Here is a 19247-nt window from a genome sequence, read left to right on the forward strand (position 1 = left end):
GATCGAGTGCCAGACTCGATCAAAGGCCTGAGCCACATCAATTTAAAAACAAACATAGCATTGTAGTTTAAGGAAAGATTTGCTTTAGCAAATAAAGTTTGCTGTGAATTAGATAGCTTGAATTGGGCGTTATAGAAATTTATTACTAAAAAGCCACATCAACAGTACGTACCACCAGCTGAACAAGGAAGTATTTCCTTTAAATGTATTTACTAAAAAGATGGTTGAATTCAATAGAACAATCTATAAAATGCGAGGTTGTATATTGAATCGAAATTATAAACCTCGGCTCTCTAGAAATGTCTTAAGAGTTCTTTAAGAAATGTTTATTTATATTCTAAAGAGACTAATTTATAGAGAGTTTTTGGGTGAAAATTTTAATCATAATTTTCATTTAATCGTCAGTCTCTGTGAAAAATAATTCAATTAGTTACATTTAGTGAAGTTAGGAGGGGAAATTCTATGGAAGGTTTGTTTTCTTCATTTTATTGTATTATATTTAGCCTGCATCAAAATTATGAGTATTGCTTGATTTTCCTCCATTTCCCAGAATATTTTTGGTTGTTTTTGACAATCTTGGCTAGTAATTAGCCATGCTTTAGGTGTTTTCTATTGAGAAGTATGTCGGTTTTAAAAATAAAGAGCTAATTTTTTTTTTTCTATAGCCGTCGTTTTTAGGAAAACTTCTAGTAAAGAAATACGCTAAGCATTTCGATTCACACCAGTTTTTTTTGTTGTTCATTTATTCATTTATCCCTCTCTAAATAATCCTGTTCAGAAGTTATTGATTCCATGGAGTGTATACCAGAACTCAGACGTCGTTTTTATTGGATTCGCTCTTGTAAACATGAATAAAAAAAATAAAATAAAAAAATAGGAATTACGATGTAGAGTGGCGTGGACAGCCGATGATAAAAGAGGTATGAGGATTCCCCTGGGCAAAGTCATGCTGCATTTAAGTCGGGATGGACAGAGGGACATCTCTGGCTTTCACGGCCAGTAGATATCCATTATTCAATGTACTGTCCTGCGCACTATTAACAAAAAAAAAAGATGTGTGCACATATCACAACCTTTCTGGACGTTATTGTGACCAATATTCTATTTCTTCTTCACTGGCTACCCAAAAGAGTGTTCATCTCATTCATGTGAAGGAAAAGAAAATTTTCTTGAACTGGTTATCACAACATAGAATGTTTACACAAATACAAAGAGTCTCTTGAGTGCTTTTCAGTAATACATCTTCAGAAAAAGATGTTCTACTGGCAAGCAAATAATTCTTACAGAAAAATACTATTTCTTAATTACATACATTAATTAAAGCTCTTGATAAAATATCCTGAAGCATTCTATTTTGCAATTGAAAAGAAAATATTAGATTACTTCGTAAAAGAACAAATGAAAGGTAGCTAGTGAAACTAATTAATTTAAAATAAACATTGTTCACGAGTTGAAAGTTTTGTACAAGGAAAGTTTGGCAACAGTGATTGTAAGCTACTAATGGTATATATTGTTACACTGAAAAGAAAGTTTTGAAGGTTTCCTTAGTTGTACCTTAAAATTGTATGATTTAACAATAATATTGTACAATTGTATAATTTAACTAATATCGTACAATTTAATTGAAATTTACAATTAGCATTAGCAAAAGTATATCTTGGCTAACTAAAGCTAAGGTTCTACCAGCAAGAAAATTTTATTCCTGCATAACTTAGTAATCATTCCAGATGCCTGTAAAAGTTGTCATCATTGTGACAAGGTCTGGAAAGTAAAGTGGATGAGCAGAACTTTGACTCGCCTCTCATTCAACATTTTTGATGGTGATTTTGTGAAAAGTACGAGTGAGAGTTTGCACATGCAATGGTATGGACCAGTTGGCTGACTTTATCCAGAAACCTTATTGTGGCATCCCTAGTGGCATAATGGAAATTTGAACTTTCTCCAGTTTTTGTTTATGGGTTACGGTAGATGTACCATTCACTCACAGACCAAACATAGGGAACCTTAAAACTAGGATTTGACTCTGAAAACTCAAGATCTGCCCGATTACAATGTTTTTACTTATAAGTGATTAGAAAACAAAAGTTTAACTTTTGATTCAAAAGAACAACACAAATCAAAAGAACAACACGAATTAAAAATAAATTACATACATTCACGATATATATTTGTATTCATTGTGATAATACCTCCTCGATTAAATAAATTATTTTAATCTCTGTCTTCAATAAATTGTTATCGCTGACATTATTCCTTCTGTTACTAAATTCCCTCTTTATTGTAATCTAATTGTTTTCATCCAGTCAGAAGTATTTGGAATTCCAGCAATTTATTACTCTTCTCTTCAAAATGTAATTTTCCTCTATTGAAATTATTCTCTCATTTCTGTTAACAGAAAATATGTTTGTGCAATTTAAGACTATTGTTTCATTTAAACTTTAGAAACTCCTTTCCTTATTAATATACTGCGATATAAGTCTAAAATTAATTTCAATATGAATAGTGAATGTTAACAATATTTTAGTTATTCCTTGGGATAAATCTTGTTGAAGTGTAACATAATCAGTGATCTTAAATATGTATAGAAAATGTAGTAGGCTTTGATTTCAACCCACTTTAGTATGGTAGAGCGCAAGTTAGGAATGAGAAAGATGGAAAAGATATACATAGACTCAAATCAACTTTTTTTTTTTGGTGACTAATTTCTCCAGTTATACAATCACTCTTGTTCTATGTGACGCCCTTGGAGAATTTTTAACCGAAATAGAATAGCATTCACTTGTTAATGAGTTGAATCTGCAAGAGAGAACTTTAAAAAAAAAACTAACTTACACTTCCAGAAAGGTATCCTGCTAGAAGCGATGAACTTTCAGAGAGCACTAGGTTTTTCTTAAGGAACTCCTCTTTCGGGTCCTGCTCGCTTTTCTTACAGATGTTTCAATCTAGGGACTTTAGCTCAGAATCCGTTGATGGTCATAATTTGGCATTGACAGTTAATGTGGCAGGCGTTCAATGTACAGAGAAGGTTACCTACACGTGACCACAGATGTGTACGTGCATTAATTAAATAAAGAAATAAAGTAATTACAACATCAGGAAATATGGACTTAAAATTTAAAAAGCGCAGACAAGAATTTAAAAACAAACTCCATAGATTAATTTATTTTCTTACAATAGTTGAATTCTAGAATAAGGTGTGCTTTACGGGTTTGATCAAAGGTAAACAAAGCATGGTAACTTATGTTATTTCTTTTCAAGTGTTTTTGATTTATTTTGGTCCTTGTTGATGATTTAGTTTCTTTTCATCCGGAATTTATGCTCTGGAGAGTATCCCACCTGGTCTTGTCTAGTACAATATAATGGCACTTTGTGAGAAAATACGCTTTGGTCATTCTTGTTAGCTTTCTGGATTATGGCCGACTATCTCTGCAGGGCCAATATTTTCGCCATATCTGGATTGCTGTCTTTGCAAGGTTTTGCAAGTTCAGTAAGTTTCTTTTCTGGCTTCTTCAAGCCAGCTTTTCGGTAGGCTATCTGAAGTAGGAGCCAGACATTTGCCTCTTGTAAGTGAACAAATTAAAATCGTGGCAAATGGTCTTGAAGCAAGAAAGAATGCATTTACTCGTAATATTATTGAAGTAAAGGGTAAAATCTTAAACTTATTCAGCGCACCTGGATAAGAATCGTTATTTGTAGATAGTTGAGACCATTGAAGAAATAATAAAAATCCCGATTTAGAATATAAGTAGATGGCAATGAAAGGAGTTGGCGTAGATAAAGAAGGATATATTGGGATTCTGGTACATTACCGTGCAGTAGATGTGGCCGTGTTACAACCCTACACCCTGTACTCTTCTTCTGCAAAGTGAAACGGTTCTATTTAACCATAACGAACTAACTGAGTCATCCACTTCTTTCTACCCTAGGGAATTCTTTTCGCCGAATGGACGTCTCATTCTAAAACGAAAACTAGTTCCATCTGTAATGGCACATCTAACCATCTTATTACCATTTGAAATGGTAATTCAAGACCTCATTTAACGCTCTTAAGCTATATATAATTTTCCAGTTTTTACTTTATTCTTATTAGTGGAAAAGAAAGATTTTTAAATGCTGCCATTTTTGAAAAATGAAAAATTCTAATTTTCTATCTTCACAAGAAAAGAATTCTATAGAAAAATTTTAAAAAAGAAGATTTTAAGTGATATTGCATATACTCTTCCCCAAATTGTCCCTGTATTATACAAATTTCAATTAAAATTCTTTCAAATACTGGAAGTTAAACAAGTAATGGCAGAACTCTAAGTGTTGAAAAAATAAAAGTGAAGACTAAAATCTCCCAATTCTTGAAGAAAAACACTTGAAATGTATAGGTAGCCTTGATGGATTAATCGCAGCTTCATTCAAGATTTTGGCTGAACCCTTCAAACCAGAAGTGATATTTCTATTGATGGGTGATTTTGGATTTGTTTACTTTTTTTTATACATTCAAAATAAATAACCTTGTACCTCTATGAACATACATTTTACTGAATTTTGCAATGTTTTTATTTAGAATACGGTCAAAATTAGAATTACAAATTTCAGTGAATTTGAAAAAGGTACAAATGTACCTTCGTTCCATATTCATATTCGATTTACATATTTTGTTATAGAGTATTTTTTTATCCCTCTTCAGCTCACCCTAGGGAATCTTAAATTTACTGTAAAAAAAATATGCCGCTTTTTGATGTTATAAAAATTCTGTGACATATTACTACATAATTTTGTATAAAATTGTCTGTTATTTTAAAATTCAGAGGCAGTATTTAAAGATGAAGGAGTCCCTCGCATTGTGATATAGTTTTAATGTTAGTTACAGAAATGGAGGGAGGACTTCAGAAGTAAAACCTTCTCAAGACAAATACTCTCTGTTTCTAATCATGATGATTGGCGCCCGGAGAAGATTGTGCCCAGTGTTCAGGTTGCATTTTCTCTCAAAAGTTAACACTGCCCCTTTGCAGAGAAATGAGCTGCCTGTTACTCTTAGCGCAGAAAATCTTAGAACAGCTCTGCCCGGACTCGCACCCCGCGGGACCTTTGCATGCTGCCGAACTCCACATCTCCATGCAACCACTGAGAAGGTACAGGATACTCGTAACACCCGCTAAGTGATTTTTAAAAAATATCTGACGTGAATGTTCATCATCCTCAACATTTTTTCCTCCTTATTCAGTAATATCCAGTAAAATGTTTTCTTTCTGTAGGTCAGTGGTTCCTAACCTTTTTTTGGGCAGGTCTGAACTTTTTTCGAGTCCATCTAATGCTGAAGATGGTTTCTTGCTGCGAAAAAAACTTATTTTACAGAAAAGCTTTTTATTGAACAGCGAGAAGCATGACGGATTTCCATTCAACTTACCGGCCAAGTACAGTTGGCTTGACTTCATGCACCCTGAACACTCACACGCACAAACAAAATCTTATTAGGAATATGTGTACCTCAGAGTATCGTAAAAACAAGAAATCATGGTTTAGAAATCGATATCTCGTTACTAAGTTATGGTTGAAACCTTTCTGCAGGTGGTACAAGCGACTTTATGCGTGTGAACAAAAGCATGTTAGTTAATTAAGTTAAATATGTCTTTCTTTTCTTTATTTTCCAGTTTTCCGAAAATTATTCCTATGTTTTTTCTTGAAATATAGTAAAGAAGAAGGATCTTCGACAATGGCCTAAGAGAATTCATTTTAAAAAAAATTATTATTTATTGATGCTCTAAATTTCATGCACAATTGGGACCCTACGTCAGAAGCTTCTTGGGAGGTGTTGATAAGTGAGGTGAAGTGTAATTTGAAGCTTCTGACGAAGGGCACATCTAACATCTAATTAAGGATTCTCTCTATCTCGTGGATCTTTTCCAGAGGTTACCGTTAGTTTTTAGTATTAATTAAATTCGATTTTAAAAATCGAGTCCATCTAATTTTGAAGATGGTTTCTTGCTGCGAAAAAAACTTATTTTACAGAAAAGCTTTGCTCTGTATTCTGTGGATCGTTGATTAAGTTCGGTACTATATTTTCAAAAGAGACCAAAGATAGATCTGGCAGTAATTAATTTCTGGAGTCAGGAAATATGAAGGTAAACAGGGCCTTGTGAGAAAGAACTATCCCAATAAAGTTTCTTACTTCTGTGCAGCACGGGTCTCAAGGTGGAGTGGCCGAAATCCGAAAGAGAAGCGGCATTGAAATGGTGGGTGGATGGTAGGAATGGCTGTTTGTGGACCGAGAGGCGGAGATTGGGGTTGATAGAAGATAACGGAAAGGAAATAGGCCGGATAAAGTGGAAAAGGAAGGAAGGTTCATTTAAGCCCTGGAACCAGATCCACTACAAAACTTTTTTTCCAGAACTCTCTATTTTGATGTTCTACTTTAATGTTCCTCTTCTGTTTTTGCAGATTTCAGGGCCCACGAGGAAGAAGTTAATTCATATTTATTTTAAATGAAGGGCAAAAGAGTTAATTATTTACAAAGTGTATGCACCTCTTTACGCACAACCAAAAGTCATTTTTTTTTACAGGCAATGTTCAAGGCTATTCCTAGAAAAAGTTTTCTTTTTATTTCCACAAAAATATAATTTTCCAAGGTTTCGCGCAATGTTTTTTGCGTATTCAGGGTAAAATAAGTAAAAAGGGACTATTTTATTATTATTTTTCAATATTCATTAAATACACAATCACTTTCACTTAAACTAATTACAAATAAAACATTTTTTTTAAGGCGTCTATTACTCTTAATAATTTATGAGATTGAGCGAGTTCATTCACAAATAGATAGTCACTATGTATAGATATGTCAGCATAAAGTTCATAAATAACAGATAAAGTTATTTTTAACAGTATTTTATGTAGCATAATTTAGAATGGTAAACAAACCCTTACTCCTCATGTTAGTAGATTAACGCAGTTTACTTGTCCTTGCCTTCAAACAAGAGAGACACATATCTTTCAATAAGCCATTAGAGATTCTAGGTCAATGAAAAGGAAAAACGGGCCTTACTGGAGCAACTCATTTATTTCCTCTCGAAAGACGTGAAACTTACACGCATGGAATTTCATGGTTAGTCTTTCTAGATTATTCTATTCTGTAATAAAGAAATATGCATTCATTTTACCTAATGACAGTCGCTCCGTGCAAAGACTTCTCTTAATTTTGCTTTAGTTATCCGTTCAAATTCAGCTAAAAAAAGAATCATCAGTAAATAATACAAACTCAAATGGAATGCAGTTAACCATATCTCATATTGCATGTTTAGCGGTCTGTCGCCTCAACAATACAGGCCCAATATCTGGCAAGACTTGAAAACCTGAGATTCAAGAGGCCAGATATTAATCTTCTTGTAAGAATGATTAAAGTACTCATTTGGTGGACAACTTTAACTGGATCTTGCAAAGAAAGGTAGGATGACAATTTTAAAACGTAGAAAGAAGCTTTATTAATTGCCAAAAACTCATCTGTTTATTAGTGCAAAGTTTAAGAAATACTGTCCGTGATATCGTATTAGTGAATTTTAAGCAAAATGAAACAAAGAGGTGTTAAAGATTCTCATAATTACCGAAGGATAAGATGTATAATTGCAAATTGGTTTTAATTTAGTTCAAAGAATATTTCATACAAATTCCACTTTCTTCCTTTCTGGTAACCAGTTTGTTTGTATATAACAAAAAGGAGCTCCAGAAAACCATATTACAGTAGCAGAAAAAGAAACTTGTATGATAAGATAAAACCAAAAAAGTTACAACTTAAGAAAAGCTCTCTCTCTCTCTCTAAAAACATTCCGATTTCAACAAGAAAAGAGTTGCTCGCAACCTAGTATTTCCGGACCTTGATTGTTCTTAAGGAATAGTGTCACAGAGCAAATAAAAGTTACTTTCCTTCTTTGAAGGAGAGGTTTCCAAACTTTACCCATAGCCCATGTAAAAGTCCAGATTCACCATTAACAGTTCTAAGCCGGCCGAACCAACAGTAGAGTACCTTCTAAGAAGAGTAGGAACAAAGATTTCACTTAATCACCCGATACGCTAAAATCAAGATGCTATTCGAGACATTCTTCGCTATTCTTAATGCAGCTTCACCTCATCACAAAGAAGTAGACACAATTAAAAGCTTCTATAATCAAATATGGCTAATCACCTTACAAATCCATAAGATGTTATGCTAGAACATTTTAATGATAAGTTTCGTGTGTAGAGAATGGTGCACTTACAGGTTCTCTTACCTTCCTGAGGACTTATTTAAAGCATTTACTTTCGGGCGAGTGCCCGAAAAAACACCTAGGAATCCTAAATTATTCAACTTCAATAGATAATTGATTTTTTGTTACAGTTATTAAAGATTTGAATTGCATAAATGTGGGTACTTTTATAGGAAAAGCCTTTTTATCATATTTTAAAATAAGGTTTACAGTATCTCATTTTAAAATTTTTCATTTACAGTTTCCACTAACGCCATGTTAACAACTTAAATGTACCAACAGTTTGGCTTTAATCCAACTTTAACATCTGTTGAAACTTCCTGCCTAAAGCCTAATGCTTTCAGACTACAGCTTCTTAGTTTAAACAATAGCACACAACTAAAATTTAGGATAATTAGGAGTGATGAAGTTTGGGAGATTCGCTACAGCAGCCAGATCGGTAGGAATGGGAAGAGTTCTATTTAACTTTAGTTTTCTTCTGTGGATTTGATAAATTGAAAGCCAGTTCAGTTTCAGTTCCTTCTTAATATGAGGGAAGAGACTATAAAGACCCTATACTCCCTTTAAGGTTCCTGGATCACATCTTCGTAGGAGCCTCTTACAACTCTATATTTGGTTTAAGTCCAAATAAGGATCCAATGAGGGTGTTCAAAATCAGTTTTAAAAATCTCAATAAAAGTTGTTATAAGATAAATAAATAAATAAAAAATAAGGCGAATTTCGTAAGAAACAATGAACACTTGAAGTCCAATCTTCTTCTTTTAAACTGCATAAGGGATTTGATGAAAAACAGACGAATTAATTTTAGAATTATTGTATATCTATAAAGATGGAGCTGGAATGTTAATTGATGTTAAGACCAAAATTCTTTCCATGACTAAAAATTTTAAATTTCAACTTTCTGTTCATTTGAATGATGGATAAGTAAGAATAGAAATTTTATTGACAAATACATTCACTCACACATACACAAATGGAGAGAATTGTCATAATCATTCATCGTTTTCCATTCTCTCACCTTGACTGTCATGGTATTAATTTGTAGAGCAGAGGGATATTATTAATCAAATGATAGGAAATCAATTAAAATATTTTATAGAATTCCTTTTATACAAAAAACTTTGGGCATGTCAACCTGTCCAATGCTAAAAATTTTGTTTAAAATAAATTCCTAATTTTTTCTACAAAATTAATTTTTTTGTATAAGCTACACATAAATTCAAATCTCTTTTATTTGTTTACATGGTAAGTGACTGTGTGGAGCTATCTTACAGAAGAATGAACTGATTAATATAGGATTAACTTAAATCATTTTAAAGTTGGAAACAAAAAATACTAAATTTAATTAATTTAAAATGTTTAGATTCTTGTATATAAATAAAAAGATTTATTGTTGAACAAAGAAAACAGAAACAATAAATGAATTCTTCATGATAACTAAGTCAAGAAATTCAAGAATTCAATTAGAGCCTAGGCCACCAACAACTCTAGAAAAACAAGATTTGTTAAGGAGATTGTATTACTTAGTATACTAAGTTTTTGAAAACCACTTTTTCTATAGATGTTCAAGCGTTTATCGACTCTGAAAGCATCATAATATCAATTTATAACAGAAAAAACCAACTTAAAACTAGGTTTTTCACTCATTTTACAATTTAAAGCCAAAAAATAAATGTTCATTCATACTTTATAGAGTTTAAAAAATAATTCTAGCATTTCTGCTGCCGTAAACATAATTTTGGTCCATATGTAACATTAAGCTCATCGGAATAAGTAATAAAACAAGAACAAATATTTTCAAAAATTCAAATCTAATAAAATTTAGTGGCTCAATAAAAATTGAGTGTAATTTGAAGACTGTTTCTTCTTTAAAATTTCCAATATACACCCACAAAAAAAAAAAGAAGAGCTTTAGTATTTTAAGTTCTTGTCATGTGATCATAATACTTATTGCAAATTGATAATAATTTACAAGATTGCCCTCAAAGTAGAGATATTGGAAACTGTGTGTGGATAGTATTGCAATATGACACATAATATTGTATACCGTCAGCGCAATCTAGTAACGCATATCATCAGCAGAGTGTTATCTAGACAATGCGCATGAATTTGTTAAATTTTAATTTGATAATACTATTATTATTAAACTGTAAATTTGAATTCGTAAATATAAACCAAAATCAAGCCAATCAAGAATGATGTATGTTAATTTTGATACCATTTTATGGGATTTGCAATCCATTGAATATGTAAAAGCAGCGGACTGTCAGAACTTGGAAATAAATTATTTTTATTTCATGTTCCAATGGTATATATTTTGTGAATTTTTTTATTTTTCCATCTTAAGTTTAAGTTTACTAAAATTAAGTTTAAGTTGAGGAAAATTCGGTAAGTTCAATAAAAGTTCATAATTTCCTGCATCCCTTAGCTAAATTATTATTTTATATTTTGGAATGAATATTATAATTAATAAAATAAAATTTATTTTGAAATTATATGTATCTATATTGCATATATAACATTTATTTTTAAAAAATAAAAAATAAATTATAATGACGTAGGTGTACAGACCCGAGGTACTCCTTGGAAGCGATGCTCTCCCACGACATGTTAACCCGACCAAGTCCCGACACTGACTGGGCCATACCCGACTACATTCCCCCACTCTTCTCGTACTATCTCTCTCACTCCTTTACAAATTAACCATTCTCATACTATTTCTATCCCGCTCTACTTCCACATCCTTTACACCCTTTACATGTAACCCACCCTTCTTTTTCCAGGTTCTTCCACCAAGCTTTCTCCGTAATTTTTGTACCCATACTTGAAATCGCCTGATCGCGTAACGCCTGCTAATGCCCAAAATCCACTGATTCAAGTTTACATCCTCTCTTTCACTCTCAAAATATTTTTGATCTTGAAAATCTTTGAAATCTCTTTCTATCAGAATAATTTTAACCAGTATCAATCTTTCAAGATTCAGTATTCACAGTGATAAATCTTTTGAGGAAACTTAAATGGAATTTCATTTGAATTTTGAAACTATTTTAAGCTAGCCAGGTTAGAGACTTGGTGTTCTGGTAAAACATTAGAGTTACCCACTGCCACGAAAAGTAATGCCGCTTGGGTTAATGACTAAACGTTTTACAACAGGATTAAGGCTAGAACGGGATGCCTCCTTTCTCGGAATCATTTTTACCCATATAAGAAAAGAGTCTACTTCTCATAAGAAAAAAAGTGAGAATTATAGTGCCTATATCATTGGTTAATGGCATTTAAAAAAAAAATTGCCTCTTTCACGCAAAATTAAGACTTGACTGTCCTTTGCAGTGATTAATAAAACAAATTCAAGAAGATAAAGAGGAATCTAAAATTATGATCACTGCATGGAAGTAGGCCAGGTAGGTATGAATGCTGAAAATAATTCTAGACAAAAAACTTTAAGGACAGAGTAATCAAAAATCCGTCTACAACCATATTTTGGAGTGTTTCCAAACAACTTCAGTTTGTGGCGATTTGCTGGACAATGCTTCCTTTATTGTTGGCACTGCAGAGCCGTTTCCTGTGCCCTGCCTGCCTCTCGACAATGTTCTCTTGTTACACACAACAAAACATCTTGAAAAATTCTTAATTTGTATTAGATGGAATTGAAATTGAAATCATTTTTAGTAATACTGTGAGAATATTATTGAATATTTGGGATTTTGTTTGTCGTTATAATAGCCATAAACTAACTTACTATTAAATTATATTTGAAACATTATTATTTCTGTATTGCTGGGGTTAATTGTAAGAACATATGTGCCACATTAATAATCTGCCAAATAGCGAACTCTAGGTTACACTGGTACAATGTGAACTAACTTTAACATTACATTAAACCTAAAATTTATGAAGGTGACAATGTAATCGGTATTAATTTTTAGCTAGCTGCGGCACCATAGAATAAATCCTCATCTAATTAAATAACATAAATCTTCATAATCCTTGTATAAAATCATTTTTAAGAAAAAATATGAACTTCCACATTTTCTGGCTAAATGCACTCATGAAGAAATATCTGCAAGAATTCAATTTTCATTTTTTTTGTTTTTTCGAATCCATAATCGATTGCTGTTTGGATTTGATGGATGCAAAACCAACTCAGATTTAGAACTGAATTGCGTTACGTTAAGTTTTGGGCAATCGTGCTAAATAAATGTTACATTCATGTCAGTATTTGGTAGTACCTTATAGAAATAATCATTATTCTTTCTTCGCTTTAATACGTATTTGAAAGCAAACGAATTTTCAATCTTGATCTTTGTGAAGCCATCAATTTATTGGATCCTTTTAATTTCTCGTTTGCAGTTTAATTTTATACCTGTAGAGTCAACTTTTTACCCTGAAATGAAAAAATCTAACTTATTATGGAATTAAATGAGGTATAGAGATTCTATTACTTTCATTACTTCGATAAAGCCTTTAGAAAAGTTTGGATTTTGAGGTCTTCTGAATCCGAAAAAGGGGATTTTAGACAATGTTCTGTGCGGTGATTAAAATGCTTTAAATAATAAGTTTCGAAGCTGAAACTTTATAATTACAAAAGGCCTCACCAGGGGGATTTCACTTTAATAAAAGCAATTTTCCTTTTTTATTTTACTCAAAAATTATTCAATCTGTTTTCTTTAATCGATGAAAACCTTTCAAACCCATGGTGGACTTTAATTTTTAAACATTTTTCCATTGATAGAAATGGGAGAGTTCACGCCAGAGTTTTTATTTAACGAAGGAGTGTCAACATCTCCTGAGAATTTTCTGTTAGCCTTGGAAAATATTTCTTTCATTGCAATGTTGCCTTTCATCCGACAGTGAGCTGTAAGAAGCTCTTTGGAAGAGAAAATCTAAGGGGAGACATTTCGACTCGATCCCAGTAGTCCAGGTCGTTAACCACTTCTGATAAAAGGAGTTTAATTTTATAAAACAATAACGAGTCATAAAAAAGATGTGCATTTGAGTTCAGATCCAGGAGGCTAGCTAATATCATAAATTGATTTCACATTTTCATCTAACACCAAAGTTTTGCTCAGCAAACACTTATTTATAGACATTTGAATTCCATTCTAAAAAGCTTCTGTCCCATAATAGTTTAAGCGGAAAGAAATGTTCTACTACGGATGAAATCAACGATAAAAATTTCTGGCATTTCCGATGATTGATGCGGCCACTTATCAAATTGACGGATTAGAAAGGCTTAGCCGCTCGTTGGCTAGTAATAAAACATCCAATAAAATGAAGGTTATTCCTATGTGTGTTAACAATCCATTAATCTTCATAAAATTTCAGATACGAACAGTACGTGTTTATTAATGAATGCACAGTAATCTCTTAAAAAATCAATTATTTAAATTAATCCATTTTTAAAAGTTAATGTTAAAAACTTGAGTACACTAGACGAGTACACTTCCAATTGATGAGCATAAGCAGCCCATTTTTAAAGAGAATTTCTGTTTACAATCAGACAAAAATTGAAACGAAAAAAATATTTATACAGTTGACTGAGGTACAATCTTCAACTGTTTCTTAACTGAGGGGATGAAATTGCTCATTTCAAGTCATGTGGCGGTTGCATTGGATGTTCTACGACATGAGGCAGGGCTTCATTGCTCTCCTCCATCAACATATCAATTTTTTATTTTATTTTTTGTCTTGTGCTCTAATACCAAATTTTTACTCCAAACAATTGACCTTGTTGCTGCTATTTCTACTACTAAATACCCAAAAAGTTTTACTATGTAATTTAAAAAATACTGTAAACCCCGAAGAAGTAGGGCCGATAATTAGGAACAAAATTTTTATAGCTCTATTTCTATTGAAACAATCAAACTTAGATTGTTGATTGTAATGTGAGTAACAAATAATTTACCGATATAAGTATTAACACAATAAGGAAGTAAAGGTTTATACCAAAAAAACAAATACAAAAACTTGTATAAACTTATGGGTATGAGAAATATAAGTGGTATATAATCCAACCATAAATGATCCAACAAAATCATTCAGTTTGTGGTTAAAATAGCCTGCACTTCAATTTATTTCATTTTGTAGAATTTATTGAAACATTGTAATTGACTACTATAAATAATAACGATTACACTACTATAAAATAAATAAAAATTTATTGACAAAAAAAAATGTTAAATGTATAAAGTTACAATAGTTCTGTAGTTGAGAGAGCAGATCAAAAGAAAATTAATTCAACTATAAACTAGGTTAAGTTTAAATTAATTTGAAAGATCAACCATGTACTCATCTCTTCTAATCGTGATTCAGAAATTTTCCACTTTTAGTTCGCAAGCAATGCGTTTGTTTAAGTTAATTTTGTTCAGAAATAAAGCTGAGAGCAAAGGAGAATATTTACATGCAATTAATGTAAATATTAGTCCACTAAAACTTAAACTTATGTTACAGTATGGTTGAACATTTGAAGTTTAAACAAAACTTAAATTCTCATATTTCCAACTACAATCCAAATCAAACAAACACCAATTGGAGGCTCCTTTTCCTACATAATTCCTGTACTGTATTTAATTTATATCAATTACAATTCAACACAATTCTATAAAACAAAAATCATTAAGTTGTACCTGTAAAGAAAGTTGCAACGTATAACTCCAAATTGTAATGTTTTTACTCTTCTTTTTCGAAACAAAGATAAGAGCAAATTTGGAAAGATGGTCAGGAAAACAGGATTTGTTTTCTAAATTTTCCTTGAGAAACATACAACAAAATGAGCAGCACATTTAAGCCTTATCTAAATCACGTACCATTCATCAGACTGCGCTATTTTTTGTTTCGCAACTAAACTATCTTTCCTCTATTTCTAGGTTTATTTATTTCTTTAAACTAGGAGTTTGTATGCAATATTCATTTAATTTTCTTTAAAACTTTATTATTTTGAAATGACGCTTTAAAGCAGAGGTCACCAAACATTTTTGCGCAGGGGGCCGGATAACTGACAAAATGACGAGCGCGGGCCGCATAATCATTATGCGCAATATTAGTGAGCCAGAACGAAAGCTCTGAGGAAAAGTCGAAATCGTAGTACAGTATTACTTGCAGTACAGTATAACTTGTAGTACAGTTTACTTGTTCACTTCTTAGTGGGTGGTATGCAATGCACAAATAAGTAATTCTTTTAACAAGGAGGAGTAACAAGAAATACTTTTAATTTGCAAAGTGTTACCAGCTTACGGAAAATACTGATAAATGAGGAATGAAACACATTCTCTCTATCCGCATAGAGTAACCAAGTCGGTCCAAAAAGATGAAAAAGAAGGTTACATTAAAGTAGTATTCGCTTACTTTATAAATGGTATGTCAATCCAAGGTTGGATCATTGTCGCATAAAGTGAGAATTACTGTAATGTATGCATAAGACTAGAACAATTACTCACAAATTAACTGAGTAATGTAATACCCTTACGAGAGATCTTTGTAATCCAGGAATGTCGTACAAAACGAGGTTCCACCAGAGTAGAATAGCAAAGGTGAAAAAGAAGTAACTCAAATTACTTACTTCGCTAACATGGAGATGTGTAGTAGATAGATTGACAAAATAATAGACTAATAAATAAATAGGTTACATGCAATGCAGTAAAAAATAAGTTAAATATGAGTGTAAGAAAGTCATAGATCTTATATAGATTCATATAAGTCTAGTGAGTCGCCAACATGGTTAATTGTGAATGTAGAAACTGCATTTATGTTTACAGAAATTGCCACTAGAGTTCTCTACTGGATGGAATATAAAGTAAGCTTACAGCCTACGTAATGGCGGCTAACAAGTCTACAATATACCCATTTCTCTTTTATCTATTTCACGATTAAACAATACAAATCCTCAACTTTTTTTGTTTCTGTTAACGATAATTGTGGAAAACATAAAGTATTATTCCAAAAGAAACATCATTTATCTTATTTTTAAAGTGATTTTTTTTTCTTGCTTAAATCGAAAGTTTATCAAATACCTATGGGAGAAATGTTGGAAAAAAAATTTAAATTACTTATTTCGTTGAGTTAATTAAGTTCAAAGTATTGGCCAATCACAATGCAGTATGGTTGCAGACTGTGGGCGGGTCATGCCCACCTCTAAGGTAACCACGCCCCGTCCAATGATAGCCAGTCAAGGCTGGTCAAAGCATATTAACAATGGTGCTTCAACACCTATCTCTTATTTTTCTTAATCTTTTATTATTTTCTGAAATTTTATCAACTTTATTTTGTTATTTTAGAAATAATATTAATTTTACGTTGATAATGAGAAATAATGCTAACAAATTATTCTTAAAAAAAAAATCATTCTCAATTTTCAAGAAATCGTTTTCGATAGATTTTGCCAATATTCGACAGTTTCAATGTACTTTCTCATGAAAAGAATATCAAAAAAACGGTTAAAATTAAATTAATTCGGTGATTAAAAGTCCATTTTTTTCCACTTTATTAGCCATATTTACAACTACAACAAATGTTGCATCAAGTAAATTTGATGAAACAGGTTAAATTCACATGAAAGTCATGTAAGAGCAACCACCCATTGATGGAACTCTTTCTCAGTGGAATAACTCATATCAATAATATTCCATTTGGTTAGTTATCAATAGTATAAAGCATAAGTCCTAATTTTTCAGGACAAACTAGACGAGAAGTCCTAATTTTTCAGGACAAACTAGACGAAAATTCCTAATTTTTCCATTCATTTTGCAATCGTAACTCAAAACGCAGGCGACCCAGTTTGTACAATCCAGCTCTGGCTTAATTGTTAGAGCACTAAAGCAGAAATCTTAATCTTTCTAGTCAAACTAGACCAGAATTACTTTTTTTCTATTAATTTAGCAATGTTAATTCCAAATTCGTGCTACCCTATCTGATAAATCTTCTTTGTCTTAGTTATTATTACATTGAAGCGGAAATCTCAGAATTTCCTGTCAAACTAGATGGGAATTCCTTATTTTTCAATAATTCAGAAATCGTAACTTCTAATTAAAGGCTTCCCTTTGTGTAAAATCCGCCTTTATCTTGGTTATTGATATACTGAAGCAAAAATCAATTACTTTTGTTCAAAACTAGACCAGAATTAGTTGTTTTTCCGATTATTTTGTAAAGGTAATTCAAAGTTCAGGCGTGAATTGGCTTTTACAAACAGGGTACTTCGAATTTGAAGATTCGATTGCAAAATAAAGGAAAAATTAGGAATTCTCCTCTAGTTAGCCGGAAAGATAGAGATTTCTGCTTTCAGTGAACTAATAATTAAGTCAGACGTGGAATGTACACACAGGGTAGCCTGAATTTTAGGTTACAATTGCAAAATTAATGGAAAAATAAGGAATTCTCGTCTAGTCTGATTGGAAATATTTGGATTTTTAGTGTATTATTAATTAATTAAGAGGTGAAATGTATACACTGGGTTGCCGAATTTTTAAATTACGTATGAAAAATGAATAGAATAATAAGAAATTCTGTTTTAGTTTCGAACAATAGAAAGAAAAAGATTTCGAAAGAATGGAGAAAGAAATTTCAATTTTTCAAGTCTAACTAGGCGAGCATTCTTTATATTTCCATCTAATTTTGCAACGGTAACTTCAAATTTGGGCAACCCAGTATGTATAATCCACCTTTCGCTTAGTTATCAATACATTGAAACGGAAATCTAAGATTTTCCTGACACTAGATGGGAATCCCGTATTTTGTTCCAATGATTTAGCAATCGTAACTTCTAATTAAAGGCTACCCAGGCTATTATATTTAAATTAAAATCTTATCACAACGTCTCGTGTTCCATACCAATCTGTTATCATCACTTTTTCGTATTATGGGGCCCTAAAACAAATATTACTGGTGAGAATTCAAAAATTAAAAATCTGTATGATCCTAATACTTTGGAAAATCGGTTGTAATAGCAAAACATCCTTACTTCATTTGGGTATTATGTAAATTTTCTGGACCAAGTAAATCATCTTCTCTCCTTGACCGTTGAACAGTACCGGCATAACAAATGAGCATAAATTATGTTTCTAGAACGTCCTTTAAAATTATGTTTCTATTATTCGTTGTCAGACACCACATTTTCTTTAAGGGCCTAAAATTGGCTTCTCACTCCCTCACAAATCCATAAAGCAGAAATTTTCGTTAGTATTTAGATTGCCGATGCGTAGGTGACAATTGGGTTTTTTAGAAATTTGTATAGGTTTATTTTAGTCTTAATTGCGATGTAGAAAGTTGGACGAAGAATCTAAGAAATTTGAAATCTGCAATCAAAAATATGCGATGCTAATTCCTCGTTAAAAGAGGCTTACTGAAGATGGTCACGTAAGCCGAAATGTTCCATGTACCTAATATATGCTTGACTGCAGACTGACTCGTGCTTAAAATTTGTTTATTCATTTTTTATTTTTTTTTAATTGTTTTGTAGAAACTTCAATAAGAAAATAATTTACTTTTTACATAAGTTAAATTAGAATGGAAAGTTAAAAGATATTTTCTTGCACTAACAGAAGAGAAACTTAATTAACTCTTTAACTTTGTAAAGAAAGTAATTAAAGCTTCTATGAGTTCAATTATATTAAGTTATTTGCTGCTAAATAACGGTGCAATAAATGATCAAAAATTATAATTAAAAGTTTTTATTTGAAGTTCAACAAAAGTGGTTGAAAATAGTCAATAAATTATCGCCTTGTTATTTTAATTGAAAAAGCAAAATCACAAGTTTTGTTCAAATTGTTTAATTTAAATAAAAATAAATTCTGTAAAAAATAAGATTATGTTTAGTTTGTAAGATTAAGAGGTTGTAAAATATCTGTCGCATTGTAGACTGACATAATTAATTGAAAGCTGAATAGAAGTAATTCAAATGTGCAATTCAAAAATTTATTAATTTTTGTCTTTTTGCTCATACCATGTGATCTTAATACCACATTTTTGGATTTCGGATTTCTTAAAACAGCAATTTCTTTGAAAACAAATCGAATATTTGATACTTTTTTA

General features: G+C 31.7%; 1 protein-coding gene across 1 annotated transcript in view; it reads right to left on the minus strand.

Moving 5' to 3' along the window:
* LOC141450766 (43 kDa receptor-associated protein of the synapse homolog) overlaps window positions 1-11941 on the minus strand; it is a 129435-nt gene extending 117494 nt beyond the window's left edge. The window contains exon 1 of the mRNA XM_074121554.1: window positions 10797-11941. Within this exon, the coding sequence (XP_073977655.1) occupies window positions 10797-10870 (74 nt within the window). The 5' untranslated portion in view covers window positions 10871-11941. The remainder of the gene's footprint in view (window positions 1-10796) is intronic.
* Between the last annotated feature and the right edge of the window lie 7306 nt (window positions 11942-19247).

Source organism: Rhodnius prolixus, unplaced genomic scaffold (assembly GCF_049639745.1).
Source record: "Rhodnius prolixus isolate KJV_2025 unplaced genomic scaffold, Rpr scaffold_1, whole genome shotgun sequence".
Lineage (NCBI taxonomy): Eukaryota > Metazoa > Arthropoda > Insecta > Hemiptera > Reduviidae > Rhodnius > Rhodnius prolixus.